At 45.3% G+C, this 23,622-nt stretch overlaps 1 protein-coding gene across 1 annotated transcript; it reads left to right on the forward strand.

Annotated features, from left to right (window-relative positions):
• The first annotated feature begins 210 nt into the window (after nt 1-210).
• Nucleotides 211-20,223, forward strand: PNLIPRP3 (pancreatic lipase related protein 3). The gene is made up of 12 exons (XM_016212121.2): nt 211-259; nt 3,936-4,090; nt 8,735-8,854; nt 9,467-9,598; nt 11,103-11,211; nt 11,574-11,693; nt 11,776-11,898; nt 13,125-13,243; nt 15,952-16,084; nt 18,182-18,293; nt 19,715-19,882; nt 20,160-20,223. The coding sequence occupies exons 1-12, from the start codon at nt 211-213 to the stop codon at nt 20,221-20,223; spliced, it is 1,404 nt and encodes a 467-aa protein (XP_016067607.2).
• The last annotated feature ends 3,399 nt before the right edge of the window (nt 20,224-23,622 follow it).

Genomic DNA, 23,622 nt, shown 5'->3' on the forward strand with positions numbered 1-23,622 from the left:
CTCAACGTGAGGCTAGGAGTCTGGCTACGGAACATTCACTTTGCAGGGCATAGAATTCAAGGTGCTGTTAGCTCTGCTCCTCTGGCCTGAGAACTTAGTGAGTGGTGTCCTTTTTTGAAGAAAACTGTGGAAAATTTTATATCAAGGTGATTTTTACAAGTAAAAGTCTTCAAGAAAATTTTTTTTGGTGATTTAAAAAAATCAACCTAGATGTTTGGAATTTGGATTGCTGCAGTCTTAATCTTTGGCACATCAACAGGTAAGACTCATAACTTATAATAAATTCCTTAAAAATAATAAGTGTATTCACATCTGAAATGTAATTGACATGGGTTCTGTTTATACCTTGATTTATTTGTCATAAAATTAAGGAAAAGGCATCCATTTTGTAATACTAAATCTGAGGAACAATTGTGAAGCATCGATCTCCAATATTATAAAAAATACTGGATAGTCTTTACTTGGCTCCCAGATCTGCCATTTACTAGCCTTATGGCGTTGGTCAAGTAACTTACCCACTGAAGTCTCAGTTTTTTCACTTCCAAAATGGATATGTGACAGTAAATGGGAAAATAATGTATTTCTGCTTTTAGTACTTGGATCACAGTAGATGCTCAATAAAAGTTTGAGTGAACAAATTAATGCATGAAATAGTTCATGCTGGTTGGAACTTCCATGTTGATTTTTTCCATTTGTGTCATGATTTTGAGAAGGAATACTGGTCTGTGGATATTTCATTTTTCTTTTTATTAATCCTCACCTGAGGATATGCTTTTCATTGATTTTAGAGAGAGGAAGGGAGAGAGAGAAAGAGAGAGACAGCAATGACCTGTGCCCTGTATGCTGTGCGCTGCTGATGCATTTACTGTGTAGGTTATAGGTTTTGTCTGTTCTCACCACCCCAGTTCAATATCGCACCTGTCCTTTGTCATATTGGCCATTTAAGTTATTGGTCCAATTTCAACTTTTTAACTTTATAGCAAACATGTTACTTTTTCCCCTAAGTGGCTTTAATACCTATGATGTCGATCAGTCTTTTCCATCGCATCTAGCTGCCGCTAACTTTATTCCCTCTTTACAGTGTTTCCTCACGGAAAAAAGACACGGTGACCAATAGCCCTGATAAGCCACAAACATAGATAACATGCCACATTTACGACAGCCTTCATTTCAAAAACCCAAACTCTCTTCTTCCTTACACTGGATAATAGGATTGAGAACTTGGGGGTAAAGCCATGGCATGCAAAAAATAAAGGCAGCTGGACATTCTAGGAGAAACGGAAGGTTGTGTTAGGAAGGCAGAACCCATCCGTGAGGTCATGGCTCCAGGTTAGAGCTGGGTACGTGTGTGCTCAAGAAAAAAGAGAATGGGCCGCAGGCAGGGAATGCATCGGTGAGAAGCCGCACAGCTGCGCGGATATTCCGAAGACGGCGCATTTGGCTTCCAGCAGGAGGAAACAAAGGCAACCAGCAAACCCGGGGAACAGGCGGCAAAGAAAGGCACGGTCCCAACAGGGAGCAGACGAAAGTGACCCCGCAGGCCTGAGCAGTCCACGTAAGAAAACAGAGTTCATTTCAATATTCTCTGAAGGGAGCGGAGTCTGAACAGACGTGCGGAGAAGGGAGTCGCTATAGCCAGCTAGCTGGCCCTGGAAGGAAAAATAGTTATCATAATCACATAAATTCTGTTTATTGATTTCTGGAGTCAGCCTACAGACAAAACACGGGAGACTTCATTACGATGCTAGAGCGAAGCCTGGGTGTTACCAGTGTTCACGGTGTGGCTGACACCTGGGGAGGGGAAGGGGGACCGGAGGGACAGGAGCGCGCTTTACAGCTCAGGTTGCAAAGGCTGGGGGGTCGGGCTGAATTCGGGGTACGGATCACGAGATAGACGATGGTTATTTTAGGTTTACAGCGGAAGCCGGTAAATGAGCTGGAAACGGATTGATTGTACAGGAGGAGTTGAGACTTCGGGCCGGGCCCTGCTCTGCTGGCCCTGGGACAGGACAGGCGTTCAGCGTGTGCGCAGAGCAGAGGCATTGTCAGCAAGGACCCGAGGGGGCGCCGGTGCCCCGGGGGGAGAAGGGAGCTGTCCGGTTTTCCCATCAATGGCTTTTCATTCCAGCAGCGTCATTATTCCTGGTTCCAATTGACAGTTTTTCTGATAGTCCCAGAACCAGACTCATGATGCCCGCACAGTAGCAAGCTAACACCCCTTCACAGGGCCAGAAGCCCAGCTCCGGAGAACCAGCATCCCCCCTTCTAGCGGCCCAGCCCCCAAGTTCCCACATTGGAATAACTCAGCCTCTTCCGTTTCTCCACCGGCCCAGGGCTGGTAGCTGCTCCCTGCGGTTACTCCCTCTGAGCTGCTTACAGGGGCCCCTGTTGTCTTCAGTTCTCCAAAACCTAATTAATAACCACCGTTTCATTAGACCCTCACAGTTAAAATAGCTGGCGTGGATTCTGTCTCCCTAATTTAGGCTGGTCCAGGGAATAGGTGGGTTAAATCCTTATCGATTATCGCAGCAAGTTAATCGATCATGTGTGACTGAAGTTGATAAATTGCAACTTGGTTGTGTGGGCACAGTGCGCGGATACAGGGGAACCACGGGAACCGCTGAGGTTTCGAGTGCTTGGCTCCGGGAGAGGGCTGGGGCCCGGGGTTAACAAGGGATGTTACTCAGCTGTACAAGTTTTTTTAATGTACAAACATTTATTTGATTAAAAATAATTTTAATTTCCTATTCTTCTTCTTTATACACATCGTTGGGATCTCATCGTTGAGAATGTGAAATCTCCTAAAATTTTGAAGTTAAAAAGCTGGTGGATTTGAGAGTCAAAGGCTTATTTAGTATAAATATTTTGTTAAGTGGCAAAAGAAAATCCTCAAATTCAAGTCTTCAAACAGCTCTAACCAATACTAACAAATGATCATGAGGTGAGATCATAATAAATGTAATAAACAATAACCATAAATTGAATAATCTAATAACGAATAATTATAACTTATGATCATAATTGAATAAATTGAACTATCCCTCCATAAAACAGCATGAAACAAAGTTTTGTTTTTGAGCAGTAAATGAAAATGGGAACAAAAGGTCATAGTGACAGGATAAATCCGAGTCAATGAATGACAGAGGTAATGAGGACTTGGTTTCCCCAAAGTCTCTCATTTTAGGGATGAGTAAAGTGAGCTCCAGAAAGAAGAAACTTGGTGGAAACTAAGTGAAACTTTGCTCTCATTTATAATCTCAGGAAACGTACATCAGACTCCTGCTGTGTGCCAGGCATGGTGCTGGGCTCTGAGGACAGGGATCCCTCTCATCAAGAGCCTTCAGTCTAACACCATAAGGTAGAAGCTCAGGGAAGAAAGTACTGCATTTTATTTTTTCAAATTTTTATTGATTTGAGAGAGTGAGAGAGATCAATTTGTTGTTCCACTTATTTATGATTCATTGGTTGCTTGCTGTGTGTGTCCTGACCCGGGATCGAACCTGCAGCCTTGATGTGCTGGGATGATGCTCTAACCAGCAGAGCTGCCTGGCCAGGGCACAGTATCTCATTTAATGTCTTTATGTCTCAGGCCCAGTCACAAGGGCTTTCCCATGTTACAGCTCATTTAGTCTTCATAACAAGACTCTAGGTAAGTGGTATTATCTCCATTTTGCTGAGGAGGAAAGTGAGATTCAAAAAAGGCTAAATGATTACCCAAAGCCAGGAATGTCTGATTCCAAAAAGCCTGTGCTCTTATCTGCAGCATGTGATCTCCACGGTCATGGTCATAAATGGGGGTGCATTTTGTGAAGAGATGCTCCCTGAATCCGACTTGTTCAACTCAAAGACTAATGTCAGTTAACCTTCAGAGTGGGAAACGCAGCCTCCGCGTGGGCCCGGCTCCTGCAACACGGGCACTCCACCTTTCGTTGCAGGAAAAGAGATCTGCTATGAGAGGGTGGGGTGCTTTCGAGACGGTCCACCGTGGACAGGGACCTTGTCGCGGCAGTTCACCAGTTTGCCCTGGTCCCCAGAGGAGATCAACACCCGCTTCCTGCTCTACACCAGGCACAGCCGCGAGGCCCCTCAGGTAAGCGCCTGGCTGCCTTCGCCGTAGGTTGTCTGAAGTGAGAGGCCGAGCTGTAGACGCAGAGGACAGGGGCCGTTGCCCATCTGCCATAAACTATTGGCTTCGAGGCAGGTATTTCTCTTGACAGTTGTGAGCCAGGTTCCTTCCTCATGCTGTTTGTCCTAGTAAGTAAATATGAAGTTGGCTCTGCATGGGTTGTTTCATATGAGGTAGATTGTGTGTTTTGTCCAGTTAATATAGTCATCGAGAGCCTTCCACATGTGAGAGCGTGATCAAGACACAGAACCTATTATGTGTTAAGCTGCACAAGCAGGACAGTGTCTTAAGTGTATTCTCCGAGGGGAAATGGGGCTTGTAAACAAACACCTTTATTGCAGCACCAGTTATGACCTGTGATCTGAGCTCAGGGACGCCTTGGGGGTAGAGGTGGTGACCAGGAGAGGACTTGAGGGGGACACACATTTGAGGTGTGTCCTGAGGGTGGGTAGGGTTTCTATAAGGAGAGGCAGGGAAATGGCAAAGGAAGTGACCTGGACAAATACTGGGTCAGACTGGGGACAGAACAGAAGTCCTCAACTGTAGAATTAGTTGGAAAGCAGACAGGAAACGAATCGTGTAACCGCTTCCTGTGGCTTTGATTTCACCCTCGGAGCCATGAGGCCCCGTTAAGAGTAGTTACCTTCTTGCCTGGAGCTGGGAAAGTCTGCAGGTTACAGCCAGGCCACTTAACACTGTGCTGTCCAACACAGGAGCCACTAGCTCCATGTGGTTATTAAAATTAAATTAAGTTAAATTAAAAATTAGTTCCTCGGCTACACCAACCACATGTTAAGTCCTTACTAGCCACACATGGCTGTGGCAACCATATGGGACAGTGCGCGTGTAGACTAGGCCCACGATCGCAGAGAGCTCTGCGCCGGTTCCAGTGCTGTAAGTGCGGGCGGCCCGGACGCGGGGAGCTAGCCTGGACCAGCGTCCCGAGTGTGAGTGATGACAGACACACTGTGAGTGTATATGACGTGACAAACGTCAGAAACCACCCTGGGATTTCACACACGAGTGATCAGAAGAATAATGACCGTCTTGTCCGAATAATTGGGGGTGAAAGAGACTGAGTTAAATTTTAGACGAGTGAGGTTTGGTCAGGCTTTTGGAGATTTTAGTCTTCAGCCTAAGGGGCTGTCCAGCGCTGAATTAGAAAGGTTTTTACCCAGAGATGAACGTTGAAACCCAGAGAGTGCATGCCACCCCAGGGCCACAGGAAAAAGCATGAGACTAGGCCCAGCAGAGCACTGAATTTAGGGAGCAGGCGGGAAAGGGGGTCAGGGAAGGAGCACTGCTTGCGGCAAGGTCGCCTTCAGTCTTTACCTGTGCCCGTGACCTGGAGGCGGGCTTTCCATCCGCCCCATTAGGCCAGGGAGGCCTCACCAGCACTCGGCCTCCTGCTGGGCCTCCAGGCACACAAACATAACCCGCTTCGTAGCCGCCTCCTTACCAGACACACACGCGCCTGTGTACACACGGCTCGTTACCGAAATACGCGTCCGCTCTGCAGGTGGCAGCTCCACCTGAAACAAAGGGGAAAGGTCCTCGTGGCGAGTGTCGGGAAACTGCCAAAGTGTTACCAAAAGATCGGTTTTCACATATGACTCAGTTTTAAAAGAAATGAAGTTCTGATAGATGCTACAGCACGGATGAACCTTGTGAACGTTTTGCTGAGCTGAATGCACCAGATACGGAAGGACAGAGACTGCGGGATTCCAGTTAGATGAGGCACCCAGAATAGTTAGGTTCCTAGAGACAGAATAGTCTCTGTGAACAGTCTCTGAGAAGGAGAATAGTGACTGCTGGGGGCCGAGGGGCAGGGGGCCGTGGGAGTTAGTGTTTAATGAGGGCAGAGTTTCACTTTGGGATGACTGGAAAGTTCCCGCGAGGGGCGGTGGTCGTGGTTGCACAGCAATGTGACCGATTTAATGCCGCCAAATGGTACCTGTAAGAGTGGTCTGAATGGTAGCTTTTATGTTATGTATGTTTTACCATGATTTTTTTAAATGTAAAGAGAATCTACGCTGAATACAAATGTCTGGGCACCTCTGTCGGTGTAGGAGTTTCAGGTATACGTGTCCATTCGGGACTAACTGTATCTCCTGGTCTTGACCCTCTGTCCTCAGAGACTCGCTGGTCCTTCATCTTTCTGCTCATGGTCATGCACTTGAACCTCGTGGGGCACGGCCCCCAAAGCAGAAGGTGGTGAAGGCTAGTCCTAAGGCGAGGCTGGGTCCTAAGGCGGTGAAGAGAACATCAGAAGCCAAGCACTTTCCTCGGGAAGGGGCCATAGAAATTACGTTCCTTGGGTCTTCTCCACTCCCTTCCATTGGGGAAGGACACACTGGATCTGTAACTGAGTTTTGCAATGGACAGAAGCCTGGGGGTTTGCTGTTAAAGTCTTTTTTAACCACAGCTAGGACATAGGGTGAGTCACGGCGTTATACTTAAAAAAAGGGAGGAGCGGGGATTGTCCTAGGCTTGACCCAAATGCTGTACAGTATGAATTTGACTGCCTTTGTTTATGAGAAAGTAGAGGTGAGCTATGCAAAGGTTTAACGTACCCTTCCCAGAGGGAGGAACTGTCAGGGGAAACATGGTGCCATGAACTTGGTCTTCTGAGAGTCATAGGTCTTCACAGCTAGCTTTCCGCAAGAATTAGATGCCCCACCTCCCCCACGAAGCCATGACTCCCGCCTAGAGTGGCTCATACCGACGGTCGGGGTGATGCACATTTGGCATGACCATGGCAGTTTCTGTGCCTGTAGCCATTGTCAAGGCTGGAACATACCTAAGTGGTGACTGGTTTTGACGTACTGGAAATGAGATGACCTGGGAAGGAGTCAGCAGCTGTAGAATAGGTTAATCTGGTACCAGTTAGGCTCCATGACTCCTCGAAGGTGAGACTGTTAAAAGAAAAGGCCTGAGCACCCAGCTAAACATCGATACCTTAGCCCTCTCTGCCCTGACACCCTTTTTAGTTTCTCGCCTCGTGGCAGAGAATCCCAGTTGCCTTCTGATTCCATGATGCTTGGCGTTTCCCATTTTCTAGGTTAGCATGCCACTTTACAGGGGTGTGCCAGATGGAACGACACGTGAACAAAATGTTTTTTTGTATCTTTTCTACTTTATTAAATTCCCCAGTGGCTCTTGTGACAACAGAGGCTGCTCAGATCCCACAATACTGTTCCGATTGCCACTTTGAGACTTGCTTGGGGTCCCCCTTCATCAAACTATTCTCTCGACAGGGAAAGACTAGAAAAACTTTTTCTACCAAATTCCTCCCCAAAATAGTTTTTTTGGGGGGTGTAGAAACAGGAATATAGTAGGTGTTTAGGGGGCTCCAGCTGGAGTTGGAATGAGCATCTGGGTTCTTTTAGGTGCATAAATGGACAAAGGTTTTTGCCCCTGGGTTTCATTACTTAGCAGGTGAGTGCTTCCAACAAAACCTGAATAGAATTGACTTTATTTCCTGCCTCAGTGAATCCCACATCTGGCCTGGGCCCTGTCAGTAGAAAACACTACAGTCAGATAACTGCAGAGCCCAGCAGTTAAGCTCTTGACTTCAGAGAAAGATCATGTGGGTTTGAACCCTGGCTCAGGACTCATTGGCTGCAGTACTTTTGGACAAGTGCCCCTTCCTGATTTGCGAAATTGGTACCTACCTCGCTGTGCCGTGAAGGTTAAGTGAGCTCCTCTGTAAAGTACGCAGAACAATTCCTGACACGTAGACAGATATGTGTCAGCTCTGTTGTAATTACTGTGTAAACCAACTTCTGGTTCTCATTGTTTGCTTACAGTCTCGGAGATACTTTTGCCAGCACGTTGTGTGATTAATGGCATATCGCTAGTAGGACAGGCGGCTAGCAATAGGCTCTTTGTTTAAATTTCCTGAGAATCTAAACGTGTGGCTTTCCAGTGATAGGATTCGCTATTGTCAGGCGGGCTGTGTGCAGATTACTCATTTTGGTCTTAACAGAATTGCTTGGACTTGTGCATTTTCATCTTCCTCTTAATGACAAAATTACTTAAATTCATAGTATTCTAAAGTCTCTGAGAGTTTGGCTGTAAAACCAATGCAACACAACATAAGAGATGCAAAAGAATATTTAACGTAGGCACATAAAATTGTCTTCAGTGTGCTGCTGTTTTTCTCGTGTGCGATTCTAACCTGTATTTTTCATTTAGAAAGTGGGGGGGGATGATCTGTTTCGCCTCCTTAGTAGCTTCTAAGTCTCAGATCAGACAATCCCCGAATCACATTGACAGTCAGTGAGAAGCGCTATACAAAAGTAAGGCTTACTGAGATTTCGTGAAAACTGACCCAGCCTCGTTTTACAATCATTGCCTTCAAACCAAACATGTTCATTTCCTTTCCTTGTGATTGAATTTGTATATTGTGTTTTATAATGCATTCATAATTTCTTGGTATTTTCACAATGTGTATCTGTAACTATTTCTTTGGTCAACGTGTATCAAAGAAGGTTGTTAAACATTAAATTCAGTGGAAGACTTTGGAGCAGATTTAGAATAATTCTACTAAATAGTAAATAATTTTGAGTTGTTACTTCAACCTTAATCTCTTTTCACTCGAAACAGGAGATCAGTGCCGTTAATTATCGAACTATCCAGGCCTCACACTTCAGGACAGACAAGATGACCCGCATCAACATTCCTGGGTGGAAATCGGATGGAAAGTGGCAGCAAGACATGTGCAATGTACGCTGTGAGCACACTCTCCTTTAGTCGGAACGTCTGCGTTTAACGTGAACGTGCTTTGCGCGGTATTAATGCGTATCCATGGGAATCCTCCACTTGGTTCCATTCCCCATTTATTCGCACCTATTACAAATTGCGTAGATTATAATGGGGACATATTTTTAAAATTATTCTTTGGTAAATTCTCACCTTTCGCAAAAACAAAAATTGACTGGTATGATCAATTTCTTGTTTAAGGGAAAAATATTTCTAAGTTCATGTCAAGAAATTAATTTTCCTCTCTTACGCTCAAGAGTAATACTCTGCTAACAGAGCCAGCAATGAATTATTTATAAGGCCATACAGTGTGGCAGAATCAGGCTGTCTGATTCATATCATGGTTCTACTTACAGGCTCTGTGATCGGGGGTAAGTTCATTAACCTACCTGTGCCTCAGTTTCCATATCTGTAAGTGAGGGTTTAAGTAAATTCATGTATGTGAAAGGATGAGGACAGGGCCTGGCATGTAGTAGCCCTGCTAGTGTTATTTCTGATTATGGACTCGATCGTTTGGGCACTTTGGTTTTCTTCCATCCTTATTTCTTTAACACTTATACTGAGCCTTTGTCCCAGGTGTTGCTGAGACAGGAAGACGTGAACTGCATCAACGTGGACTGGATTAACGGGTCGCTGGAATACATCCACGCCGTCAACAACCTGCGTGTCGCCGGAGCCGAGGTGGCTTATTTTATTGACGTGCTCATGGTAAGAAGAGTTATTATTTTAAATTACATTTAATGGGTTTTGCATCACCAAGAGTTTGGAGCAATGTTCTGTTCTTTTTATTAGCTTGCACAAGTACCGAAATGCTTAGCACTGGTGCGTGGTGGCCAGAAAGGGGAAGTTATTTCTTGGGAAAGTGCCTGTGGTTGTGCAAAGCGCCACTAGGTGGCAGTGTTCCTTCACGGGCTCCCCACCCGGGGCTCCCCGACCTTCCCCAACCTTCCCCGACCTTCCCCGCCAAGGTCACTGCCTGGATCTTCCTGTAGGCCCACTGCTGTTGGCTTCCATCACGTTGTCAGCCTGTCCTTAATGACTGTAACCATTTCTATCTCATGATTGCTATTTGTTTAGAACGTGAAGTGCATTTTCATACAGAAGCTGGGCTCTGTGGCAGTGCATTGGGTCTGTAGGCCAGTCCAGGCACAACTCCTTAACCTACACATTTTCTAAAAGAATAAAATAGGCTCTGCTGTTTATAAGGAGTATCCCCAGAGATGCTTATAAATTTCCAAATGCTCTGCCATTGTAGAAAGTAATTTCCCACCATAAAATGCAGTGAAGTATAATCTAAAGATTCATGATCCTTTCAGATTCTTAAGGAGGGTTCACTTATTTATTCAACAAACGTTTTACTCTGCACTTGCTACAAGCCGGGCACTGCTCTGGGCACTGAAGGTACACAGTGGGCGCGACAGTGCGTCTCCTCTGGCAGAGTGTAGGTGCGGTGCTGTGAGGAAACCCAGGGCAGTGGGACGGACAGTGACATGATTGGCAGCTAAGTTAGGTGGGTGGCCAGGGAAGGTGATATGGGAACACTGAGCACAGTTAGGAAAGTGCCAGGAGAAGAATCGAGGAGCCCAGTACTCATCTCAGCCCCCACGTGTCTCTCTCTGCCTCACACATCTCTGTCTGTCCCCACATGTCTCTCTCTGCCCCCACTCTGTTAGGGGAGAGTAGATCTTAAGGTGGCACTTAGAGTGGGTCTTTGTATACAAAGAATGAAATTGGACTAATCTCTTCTGAGGAAAAACAGTCCTAGGTTTTTATGAAATTCCTCGTTGATCCTGGGGTCTGAGCCTCTAGGTCCTGTGTCATCCCAGACATTTGCTAGGTCACCTTAAGCTGGTGGAGACAGACGGGAGCGTGGTGGATCGTAGCCTTTGACCTATGTTGGAGGCCTCAGGAAGGATGGGCATGGGCTGGAAGCCACAGATGTCGTGGTCCCTGGGCTGCTCTCCTGTACCCTTGAGGTCCCTTGGTGCAGGGAGCAGGGCTCTGGCAGGAGGCTTCCTCCGGCCAGCCCGGTGCACTGTCCTGCAGCTGATGAGGACATGGGTGGGCGTGGATGTCGCTCTGTCACCGTGCCATCCCCATCCTGCAGGTGAGGGAGAAACAGCCAGCTCCTTCCTCATTTTAAGCATAGTAAGCCATTCTACCTGCTCTCTTAAAAATACTGATTCTGTTTTCCTTCTTAAAATCCCGCCAGAAGCAGTTTGGATATTCCCCTTCTAAGGTGCACTTGATCGGCCACAGCCTGGGAGCTCACCTGGCGGGGGAGGCGGGGTCAAGGACGCCAGGCCTCGGGAGGATAACTGGTAAGCCTGCCCTGGGCGCGGGCCTTGGGTGTGTTTATGTACTTTTTACACAGAGACTGAAGTATCTGAGCAGCACGTGAAGCACCAGGAGCGAATGTGGGACACGAGGAGATGCGGCTCACCTGCCTAGAGCAGGGCCGCGCTCCAGAGCCCCAGCCTGCAGGCCCAAGGTCAAGGTGTCTGTGGTGGCAAAGGAACGGGAACCGGGGTGATCACACTTCCCAGGCTCTGCAGCCCCACAGTATAACGCTCCTAGAAGACAGAGCCTTGCCTTCACCTCCTATCCTTCCAGAGCAGCAGCACTGTGGCTGTCCCCTCAACTGGAACACCCCTCGGCTTAGTAGGCATGATGCTTTCCCTAGGGCTGGACCCCGCCGGGCCGTATTTCCACAACACCCCCCGCGACGTCAGGCTGGACCCCTCGGATGCCAGCTTCGTGGATGTGATTCACACCAACGCCGCTCGCTTCCTCTTTGAGTTCGGTAAGTTTTTACACAAACAGAAGCTACACTGAACTGAAGAGGAGAATTTCAGAAGCATTCCTCCTGCTTTTATCCATCTCAGGTGCCGGGACGATCAACGCTTGTGGACACCTGGACTTTTACCCAAATGGAGGCAAACATATGCCAGGATGTGAAGACTTAATTACACCTCTATTAACATTTGACTTCAACGCTTACAAGAAAGGTAAATGCTTTGTCAACTAGGAAGGCTGCTGTTACACATTCTCGCAGCTCCCTCCTTGGACAGCACCCACATCCCTTTTTATATACTATAAAAACATATTTTAGCCCAAAATACAGTCACATGTATGGAGCCCCCACTAGTTGCGAGGTCTGCCAGGCCAGAGTCCATGTCTTAGCTGCCTTAGTATCCTCAGTGCCCATCAGCAAGTCCAACCTATTGTAGTCACTCAGAATAACTCAGGAGGCTTCACTCATTCAATACACAGGTATTGAGCACTCACTATGTGCCAGGCATTAATCTAGGAACAGCGGGTGTAGGAATGAATGCAAAAGACAAAAACCGCCTCTGACGGAGCTGGAACTGTCAGTTCCTCCACATTCTACTGGTCAAATCCAGCGGCGAGGCTGGCCTGTAGCCCAGGAGGTGAAAAAGCAGCCTCCCTCTCTTGAAGGGAGGAGCCGTAGGTAACATGCTATTGCAGAAAGGTGAGAACCCAGAAAGGGGTGTCTCACTGGAGGCTGCTGTTAGACAACAGCGATTCACCACATACACTAAAACCAAAATCTAGCCTCCTAAAGATCCGCCGAGCCGTGTAGGTCATGGGAATGAGGGTGCAGCCTTACAGTTAAAAATGTCAAGTAAGGTCAAGAGAGCGCCGATGGCTGGGGTGCTCTGATAACTTCAGAGTGCACAGTGTATTTAGATCTATCTTATTGATTATTGCAATAATCCTAGCTAACGGTGGCAATAATGTTATGCCTGACAGTGACAAAACTGACTTGCCTTTAGCATGCTTCACAGCACCCCCCACTGGCCACACGTAGAAGCTCAGCTGAAGGTGTGCACCAGTCCCCGAGCTGGCTGTGCTGTGCTTGAATAGGAGGGGACCCGGGCCTTCCTGCAGAGACAGCGAGACAGAATTAATTGGTCGGAGGAGATGCTGCAGGCACAGGGATGCTCAGAGCTCTAAATGTTGATGGCAGAGATCGGGGGAGTTTGGAGGACGTCTGTGTCAGCCCTGAGTCCCCCCGTTTGCATTTGTTTATTTGCCCTGTTGAATGTCCATTTAGATTCACACGAAAAGTTCTTTGGTACAGAGGAAATGCTGTGTACTACTGAAACATGCTGTGCAGTGTCCGGTGGTACACACCAAGTTCCTTTTTCCGAGAAATGGTTCACGCTCTCAGTGTCAGTTAACCCTGCGCTGCTGGAAATTGTCTTCGCAGAAGTGGCTTCCTTCTTTGACTGCAACCATGCCCGCAGCCATCGCTTTTACCTGGAAAGCATTCTCAGTCCTGACGCATTTATCGCTTATCCTTGTAGATCCTACGAGTCTTTTAAAGCGGTAAGTGGAGCATTTCGCCGTGGAATTTCATTAGCAAGTCATTTGTTGAAACACGATCAGCCAACTCAGAATTAGGGCTTTGGGTTTGCGGTAAAAAAATTAAAAAAGCACCTGCCACTTTGGGAAATAGCAGATTCTTTCCGTGCTGAGCACTGCGCGGCAGCTGAGGTTGCCGAAGGGCTTAAATCAGTAAACCAGCCATTTGTATTCTGGTTGCCTCAGCTCTTTTGAGCATTATATTCAATTTTGCCTTTTTGGCCATTTGTTATGCAGTAATTAGATGCTACTGTATAACTGGAATGAGTCCAGGGCAAAAATTTTTCTGTGTATATATTTTAAATGTCATCTTCAAAGATGCCCCAAGAAAGCTGAACCAATCAATAGCTACAACCAAATGTGTTGGAACATTGAAATTATTTTATTAAAATTTAATTATTTATACAGAGCAGAACTGGGGCAGAGATAGCTCACAGCAGCTCCACACAGATCAATACGTGACAAAATACCAAATCTGATTTTCCTTGAGTCCCGACGCACGTGGTGCCGGATTGGAGCTGAGCGTGTTTTTCATTTGGTTATCACTATGAAAAGGGGAAAGAAAATCTGTTTTGTAGTGGGAAGTGGAAAGAGTTTCCCTCTTGTGTTTAGAGACGACTGTTTGATCAGGGTAGGAAAGCATCGAAGGGGCTCCATCTGAAGTTCATTGTCAGTCACAGCACCTTGTAAGCGCAGGGTCGGGAAGGGAAGGAGCGTTGCCCTCCTGCTACCCAGCGAGGTGAGCGATGCCCTCAGGCCGTCTTCTCAGTTTCCCAGCCTGTGGTCCTCACTCTGACTGCGCCCTGGTGAGCTTCAGTTCTCAGAAAGCTGGACAGCCAAGCACTGGCATTTCCCCTTAACTCCCTTCCCCTCCACCTCCCCCTTCCACCGGCCCTGATGCTGCTCTGAGTGGCAGAAGGGCCCTGGAGGTTACCATACAGGAGGAAGCAGGCCTCAGGCTCATGGTGCAGTCAGAGACAATGGGGTTCAACCTGCCAGGTGGGAGAACCTTGGACTCCCGTCCCACATGGATGCGAGTCATGGTTGCAAACTCAGAGAACATCGAGTCAATTTCCTTGACATGTTTTATTGTATTTTTACCTAAATAGTCAAAATAAAATAAAATAAAATATAAAATAAAATAAATAAAATAGAAGAGTTCTAGCATCAGGCCGCCCTGGTTCATTTTCTTGTTTCATCACTTACCAGATGTGCATTATTGGACAAATTGTTTAACTTCTCTGCAGGCTTCAGTTCCCACACCTGTAAGAAAGGGAGACTGAAAGCATCACAATAATCAGAAACTCGTGAGGATTAATTGGGTTAAATGTATATAAAGTGCTTAGACCAGTGCCTAGCCCATGGTCAGCACTCAGAAAATAGGAGCTATTATTATTTTTGTTAGAATTTTTCTTTCTTAAAAATGAAGTTTTAAATGGGATATTTTACTACAGTCCCAGCCCAAATGCCCATGGTTTATAAATCCAAAATTTCAAAATCTAAACTAGCAAATATTCAAACACTGCTACTCAGGATTTAAAAATAATAATAATTTTTAAAAATATCTTTTTATTGATTTCAGGGAGAGGAAGGGAGAGGGAAAGAGAGACAGGAACATCAGTGATGAGAGAGTCATTGATCGGCTGCCTCCTGCACGCCCCCCCACTGGGGATCAGGCCCACACCCCGGGCATGTGCCCTGACCAGGAATCGAACCTCAATCTCCTGGATCCTAGGTCGATGCTCAACCACTGAGCTATGCCGGCCGGGCCTACCCAAGATTTTTTAAAGTTAACATCTTGTTAATTTTGCTTTAGATTTTAAAACATACAGATAAGATTAAAGAATTGAAGTAGCTTATCTTCCCTCACCGCCTCCCCTAAGAGAGAATTTGAAGTGAATCAGACATATATAGAATAAATAGCATCATACTGTAAGTATCTTTCTGGATTTGCTTTTTTTTTTTTGGTTAGAATTTATAAATTTGAAGTCTACATCAGTGTATATAGATCTATATATTTTGTAGGAATCGGCCACAATTTATTCATCCCCCCACTACTGTGCGTTTAGGTGGTTCCCAGTTTTTGTTATTAAAGGCAGTTCGGCAGTAAGCCCCTCTGCCTGTCTCCTGTGTACGCAGGGGACGCTCCCCGATGCGTACACTGGACGGGAGATTGTCCAGCGAGTGCATTTCCTCCTCATTGGGCTTTGCCAAATCACTGTCGGAGGCACCTGTGAATTTATATTCTCATCGAAAGCATAGGAGAATCCCCCACTCGATGTCTTCGCCAGTCCTTGGGTCTGCCAGTTGTTTTAGCTCTTGCAAATCTGCTGCGTATGAAATTGCATGTTGTTTGAATTAGCACGTCCCTGACAACGAGTAAGGCTGAGCATCCTCTACGTAGTAACTGACTGAGTTTCCCCTTCTCTGGGTTGTCTACTCACACTGTTCACCCAGTTTTCTAAAAGGCTATTTTTCTTTTTCTGTCAGTTGTATTTGTCTTATTTTGTTTTGTTTTTGAAAACAGACAGGGTAGCCTGTTAGGCAACTTAAGTCATTTATAAATGCATATACTTTATTTAAATTCTAAAGGTTTAATAATATACTATAACTTTATCAAAAGGCAACATTTCTAATTGTATTTCTGATTACCTCTGGTTTTCTGTCACCAGGGAAACTGCTTCCATTGTCCCAAAGAAGGCTGCCCAACGATGGGTCATTTTGCTGATAAATTTCACCTCAGAAATAAGAAGCCTAATAGAGCATATTATTTTTTAAACACCGGGCCTCTTTCCCCATTTGCCCGTAAGTAGTGCAGCTACGGTTCACTGTAATGCTTCAAGGTTCTTGTCTTTCAGATTCTGACGGTTTTTGCTGAGGGCCTATACACAAGTGGGCCTTGAGCCAGACTTTGAGGATGCAACGTGGAACAATACGGGAGTTTAGGCTAATGGGAAAGATTCACACACACAAAATAAAAATTAAAAAAAACTCAGTTTCAATAAACCTTGTGTTAGGAGACAGACAAATGAGGAACTTCCACAAGCAGGTCAGGGGAGCCTTCCCAGGAGTAGTATTAGCAGAAGGAATTGCCTGGAGATCAGAGGGTGGGCACTGAAAGACCCCCTGTGGTGATTAGAGACCTGGAGCCTTGTACTTAAGACGAGGTCAGAGAGATACTCAGGTCAAAGAATGAACTTGGGCACCACGTGGGGATTAAGGCTCTGTCTTTGGGCTCATGGAAAGCCACTGAAGGGTGTCAAGATGATCAGATTTTTTTTTTAGGAAATCACTCTCGTTAGTGGCTGCAGGGCTTAGGGGGTCGAGGTGGAGGCAGGGTGACCTGTGAGAGCAGTGTTGACCCATCGCCGTGTGAGGGGATGGGTGTGTGAGCTCACTTCATTGTGGTCAGCATTTCACAGTATCTGTAGTATATCAAATCATCACGTTTACGCACATTGACATCCCACAGTGGTATCTGTGATTTTATCTCAACAAAGCTGGGAGAAAAAAGAAAAAGAACAGTTGCTGTAGGATCCAAGCAGAAAGGTAGAGAAACGTGAGAGGAAAGAGAGGTGGTTAGGAGGTGGCCGCCAGAAGGAACCCGGGGAGTGGATCTGAGGGGTGCGGGGCGTGGGGAATCAGGGTGGTTCTGCCTGAGGGGGTGATGTACCATTTTCTGCACTTGGTAGCGCAAGAACAGAGGCTGGTTTGGAGTAAGTTGATGGGCTCAGTTCCAGCATGTGGGGTTGGAGATGCCTTTAGGACTCGCCCACTAGACAGTTAGAGATCAACCCCTGCAGGTGGCTGTGCGCCACAGAGACTTCAGAGTCACCTCGGTTAGCCAGCAATCAGAGCTGTAAAAGCCAGTGATGTTATCGCCCAAGAAAAGAGTCTCAAATTGAGAAGAAAGGAGCAGAAAAAGAGGCCCCTGCAGAGGAGTCTGAGGAGTGGGGCAGTAGCTAAAGGAGCCAGGAGAGGAAAGGCGACGAGGAAGGGACGGGGTGTGTCGTTCCCCGCGCCAGGTATGCGGAAAGCTCAAAGGAGACGGGCCCAAAGGGCTCGTGGGATGGAGCACCCATTTCGTCCCTGGTGAGCCTGGGGACAGTGGTGTCATTGGAGAAGTGACAGTGGGAGACTTATTGCTGTGGGATGGGCTGAAGAGGGAAAGAGAATTCTTTGGCAACGATTAACTCATGAACTGGAAATTCTCCCTAGTGGGATTTCTCCCCCTTTCTGATGCTTTTCAAATAACTTTATAAAGAATTGCATTTTTTCGATGTGTTATTAAGCATGCGACAATTACAGAATTCAGAATGAAAAATCTGTTCGGCTCTACATTTTTTTAAAGTTACACTTACCCGTTTGCTAGGGATTTATCCTATTGGCAGGTTTGTGCTGACCCAAGCTGCGCGTGGCCAGCTCCTCCCGCAGGAGAGGATGTGACGGGCCACTCGCCTCTGGAGTAACGATGACAGCACAGACCTTCCTGCCCGATAGGTTTTCTAGACTTTTTCCAGATTAGTTGCAAACTATGGCACATAGAAAACCTGGCCGGGGACCACAACGCATGCCCAAAATAGGAAGCAAATGGACTGCGGAGGGCACGCGGCTCCCACTTTAAACAGTCACAAGAACGCCTGGAAAACCGAAGAATTTTCTTTCTAAGATATTATTAAACTACTTACTTGTGGAAAATTGAAATGGGAACATTTATGTGTATTTTTAAATGTAGCTTTTCGCCAGGTTCACTCAAACGATCTCAAGTTGAGCTTTTTTTCATGAACAGGACCAGCCTCGTTCCACTTTAACCCTGAAAGCCACGAAGTTGCCTTTACAGGAAAGCGCCCAGGCCAGCATCCTTTTCAGATATTTTTAACCCTTCATGTTCTTTCTTTCAAGGTTGGAGGCATAAGTTGTCTGTCAAACTCAATGGAAACAATGCCACTCAAGGGAGCATCTTTCTCCGTATGGGCGGGACCACTGGGAAGACGGAGGAGGTGGCGGTGGCCAGGTAGGCGAGCCAAGGCCCACCTCCCTGGCTGCACCTCCCAGCACTGAGTAGATCCCACCCTTTCCTCCCCATCTTCACCTGTGCTGTTCCTTTGTTCCAAACACCCTTCCCTGTCTCAGCACCTCATTCCTACCCATTCTTCCTGTCCCTGAGAGCCCTTCAGCACAGTCGTGAGCCCGTGACTCCGATGCCCAGCACACACTGCCCACGGCTGTGTGGTTTGTGCCCTGCACCTGGCCTGGCGCAGGTGGGGGTGAATATACCGTCCTTGCCCCTCTTAAGATTGTGAGAATGTCTGGACATTTCTGTACTTCTAGTTTGCAAAGAAGTTGCTTGTAATGTGGTTACGTACTTACCCAATCCTGTTTCAAGGATTATTAAGCATTTCAGGTTCACAGTAGATGTCTTATGTTAAAATGAAGTGAGCTAAATGAGTTTGTGTGCTAGTCTTTGCCCAGTCTCCAGACAAGCTTCGAGTCTGGCTTCACCGTAGATTCTGTTTCAGTTATTTGAGCTTCTAGTGGCAGTGGCAGGAAGGGCTGCCTGGTGTGCTGAGGGAAGGCAGGTCAGCGAGATTATCCTTAAGAACCTGGAAGAAAAATTGCCTTCTGGTAATTAAATCAATTAGTTCTACATCTAATGGAAAAAAAACAAACCAAAAAAAACAAGCTCTGGAAATAGCAACATTCATTCATTCAGCAACCACTTAAGTGCCTACTATGTGCAAGGAATCGTTCTAACTGCTGAGAATATAGACACAGGTCCTACTCTGATGGAGCTCATCTTCCTGTTAGAAGAGACAGACAATAAATCAGCAGAGGGCTAAGGAAACAGCAGGAATAAGGAAATCTCTAATTCTGGCGTCTATAAAATATGCCATGTGCCTCAGATAATCCACCTCTCTCTGCTCTAGTGCCATGCCCACCAAAACATCTTTGGATTGGCCCATTCTTTTTCTAAAGATAAGGAAGTTACCAGGGAGAGATAGGAGAACATTCTGGTTAATAACGGGAAGCGTTTCTCCATGGTGAACTGATAAACAGTCTTCTAGTTCATACGTCAGCGTGGGGTGGATTAGTCCATCATTGACAGTATCATCATTTCCTGGTGTCAGGAACATCTGGTTTCTGATTTTCCAAAGCCAAGACCAGATCGATCCTTATGGAGAACTCATCAAGATAATGCTTCTCTAGGCATCCCCCCAAATCAACTAGTCAGGCTTCCCGTTTACCTCACCCCCTCTTCCAAGCCTCAGAACCATGCTCGTCTGAGATGCTGACCATTTTGAACAGAAAGAATAACTGTCCTAGAAGCCAATGCCAGCAAATGCTCTTTCTCCTCCGATTCACACGCGGATGCCTTTCACTTTGGCTTTGCGAATGCCCAGCGCAAGGTAATGAGTCTTATTTTTCTGTTCACAGTGGAACACTTAAGCCAGGCATGACTTACACAAAATTAATTGATGCAGAAGTTAATGTTGGCAACATCACAAGCGTTGAGTTCATCTGGAAGGAACATTCATTTGGACGTTCTGGGAATAAGTTGGGAGCAGAAATAGTGGCAGATGTATCTGGGAAATATGGATATGAGTAAGTATTACTTTTCCCTCTTGCATTTTCAAATGTAGTTTGAATTTTGTAAGTGGTATTTAAAACCTACGTGTAATTTGAAATTTGCAACTAGTATAAAAATGTGTACATCTTGAAATTTTGCAATTAAAGACAAGAGGCATTATTTAAGAAATCAATACTACATTTGCAAAAGTGTTCACAAAATAATAATTACTCATTCATGAAAAGATCTACCAATGTCTTTTCCCCCTAGAATCATATTAATATTCTTTTTTCTTTTTTTTAAATTTTTCAGATCTACCTTCTGTGGCCAGGACATTAAGGGACCTAATATTGCACAGATCCTGAAACCATGCTAATCCCAGATACTGTCTCGATGGATTTGTTTAACAGGAGAGTGAAATATAGTCTCCTTTTGGTTGGTAATCAGACTAAACCTGGCCTTTGAAAATGAGACTGAAAAGTACAGTTGTTTTTACCTGGATAGGATGTTTTTCTTATTGATAAGCTTTTATACGTGCCTTAAAAATAGACTGAATCATAGGCCACAGTATAGGACTGAGACCTACAGGGACCTGGAAATCAATGACAAAACAGAGCTGTGCTGGAACTTTTCTGAAAGACAGGAGGTGATGCACCAGTATGATGCTGTGAACTCCCTGGGCAAAAGTGAGACTCTCCAGTTGAGCGAATTATGTTTTGAGTATTTCCAGGAAGAATAATCATTATTCTAAAATGATTTGAAGAATATTTATCATGTTGTTAAACCTTGCTAAGACAAGTCATGGCTATAGTTCATGATATATAGATTATAACCCTGTGGGTTGGTGTGTCTATCTATTAATAATGAAAACTAATGGGAGTACATTAGTATTTCCGAGGTTTTCCTTGGCCTTCAGGGTATGTGTGAGATCAGAGAGATTTTGGATCTTATCTGCAGTGTGTGCATCAGTTAGCAGTGGGCCCTGGGGCTCATCAGCCCCTTCTAGCCACCTCCTGACACAGGAGAGATACTCGCCTCCCTGGGCCTTGAAAGCCCTGATACAAATTATTTACCCTGAAGGCAGCATTTCATTTGTAAAGCGCTTGACTCACCCTTTGTGTTTGCAATAACAATATTGTCATATTTAAATGTCAGTTGTGTCTCTTCTTTTATTTTGATTCAAGTTCTTCTAATTCAGTTGTCCTTACCCAGTGGAAGTGAAAGATGAATGTTTTCATTACTCTGCTTTCTATCGCTGGGCTCATGCTTAGCTCACAGCACCGCGCTGTAAATATTGTTGGGAAGAAATGATGACAAATACTCTGCAGAGGGTTCCTTGATTCTCCTTGGTGCCTCACTGCCAACGGAACCTTAAGAAGAGGCCCATGGGTGGACACAAACTTGAATGTGGCAGAAAGCAGAGAACAGAGTGGGAGCAAGTAGAAGATAGATGGTTGGTTGGTGGAAGGAGGAAAGGAGATGGGACTATTTGGCATGACCTGGCTGAGCGTCCCTCCCTGATGGGCATATCAGCCTTAGGTCTACGCCAGCCCAGGAGCAGGGTCTGAGCACCCACAGGGGGAGGGTCTGAGCCCTACTGCATTGCAGCCTCTGCACTCCATAGCAAGCTGGCCATGGGGTTGGCTCCAAGAGAAGGTGGAGGGAACCTTCGTGTGAAAGCAGCTGCCCTGAGCCAGCTCTCTGCTTGGCCTGTCTTCCTTTCGGGAAGGGCTCACCAACCAGGAAGAAGAGTCATGAATCAGGACTTGGCATTAGGCTCTGTGAGTCCTGGCCAGCCTCCTTGCCCAGGAGATCTCTTGGCCAACTCTTTCCAGCCTTGAAAAGACAAATGGGAGTCCATTTCTGGGAACCCTACTTTAATAAAATATAGAACTTTCTATCCCATAGTTCTTAATATCTGTTGCTTTTTTTGCATTACAAGAATATTGTGAGGATGAAAAATAGTGCCTGGGCTATCTAAGCAAAAGGATTCTGAAAGTTCAAGGAGACATTATTATCTGTGTACACTGTTGCCTAGGACAGCTCTAAAAAAAAGTGCTTCTTTTTCTTTCTGAGTGCCCTGTGTTATGTAGTGTGGTATTTAGGGTCTGCAAATGTTCTGGAGAGGTCTGTGAAGAAGTTCTTTGGCTTCTGCCATTAATGCTGAGAAGGGACTTGCAATCCAATTAATTGTTTACTTCCTCCACTCCCCATTGCCATTGATTCATCATATCATCCACAAATGCCAACCTCCAAACTTGCTTATCAGGGTATCCCCCCTCCAACCACAACAGCCTCCCTTCAGGTTCACTAAGTGACATTTGCAACTTTTGATCCCTTACTCTTCTGCTTTCTTGAAATCCACCAACCCGTTTCCTTTTATACCCAGCTAAAGTTGCATTTAGTTTAGTAATAATGCCTGTCAACTCCTTAAACTGCTTGTCTTTTTTTTTTTTTCTCTTGCATCCTGTTAGGTAAAACCTCAACTCAAATGCACCCAGTGTTTCTCTTTCTCTAAGCCAGCACCCCATCAGTTGAGTGCTAATGGGGCAGATGGCATCACAGGAAGGACATACATGACTATAAATTAGTCAACAACTCTGTCCTGAAGTTGACCTTTTTTTTTTTTTTAAATTTTGTTTTTTGTACACCTCCTATCCTGAATGTCTTCCTACTTTATACAGTAAAACATAGGTCATCAAGAAAGCAAATCTCTCCTCTTTTTGGTCCAAACATACCAAGTACCTACATCTGCATCCACTCTATCTTTTTTCTTTCTACCAGGGTCACTGCCCCTTCTGTGTAAGGCCAGGGCCTGACTATCCATTGGATCTCACCCTCTCCTCCTTTCTTGGGACTCTTATCCTGTTGGTCATATTTTCCTTCTTTTGTATATTCAAGCTCTCATCACATCTGATTTTTAAAAGTCCAAGTCTCTCCCATTGGGAAAAAAAACCACAACGAATCATTGTCAGTCCTAAATTCCTCTCTACTCCCATCTGACCTCAGAACAAACTTCACCAAGATTTCTTGTGACCACAATTTTACTCATTTATTCCATCCCTCAACAAAATTCAACACTGTCAACTCCTTCTTGCGCTCTTGCTTTTTAAAATTAAGGATTTTTTCTTTTTACTTTTTATTGTAGAAATTTTCAAATATTCTCAACAGCAGGGAAATCGGTTAAATAAAAGCCCGTAGGTACCTGTGAGCCAGTTAACAATGTTCCTGTTTTGCCAGTTCTATTTGATGAATGCATATACAAACACACACTCCTGGTTTGTTTTGTTTGTTTGTGCTGAAGCATTTCAAAGCAAATCCTAGACATAATACTATTTCCCCCATTTACACTTTAGTATGTATCTCTAAACAACAAATTTGTTTAACATAACAAAATAGCCATTTATAAAAATTTAAAATAATGTTTAAATGAATTCAAGGTTAACTTAAATTAACAACAATTTCTTAATATCATCTTATATTCAGATTGTATTAAATTTCCCAGATTGTCTGACAAATGTCTTTTGGCAGTGAGTTTGTTTAACTTGAGATCCAAGCAAAATCCACACATTGCCTTTGATGGACTAGTCCCTATGTCTCTTTTCATTTATCAGTTCTGCTCCCCCTTCTTCCACACCAAATTGTTGAATAAATCAGGTCACTTGTCCTGTAAAATTTCTCACATTGAACTGATCGGATCCCCTTGTATCATTTAGTGTTTTTCTCTATCCTGTATGCTTCCTATAAACTAGTACTTGGGTAGAGGGACTTGATG

Source organism: Miniopterus natalensis, chromosome 14 (genome assembly GCF_054644295.1).
Source record: "Miniopterus natalensis isolate mMinNat1 chromosome 14, mMinNat1.hap1, whole genome shotgun sequence".
NCBI lineage: Eukaryota > Metazoa > Chordata > Mammalia > Chiroptera > Miniopteridae > Miniopterus > Miniopterus natalensis.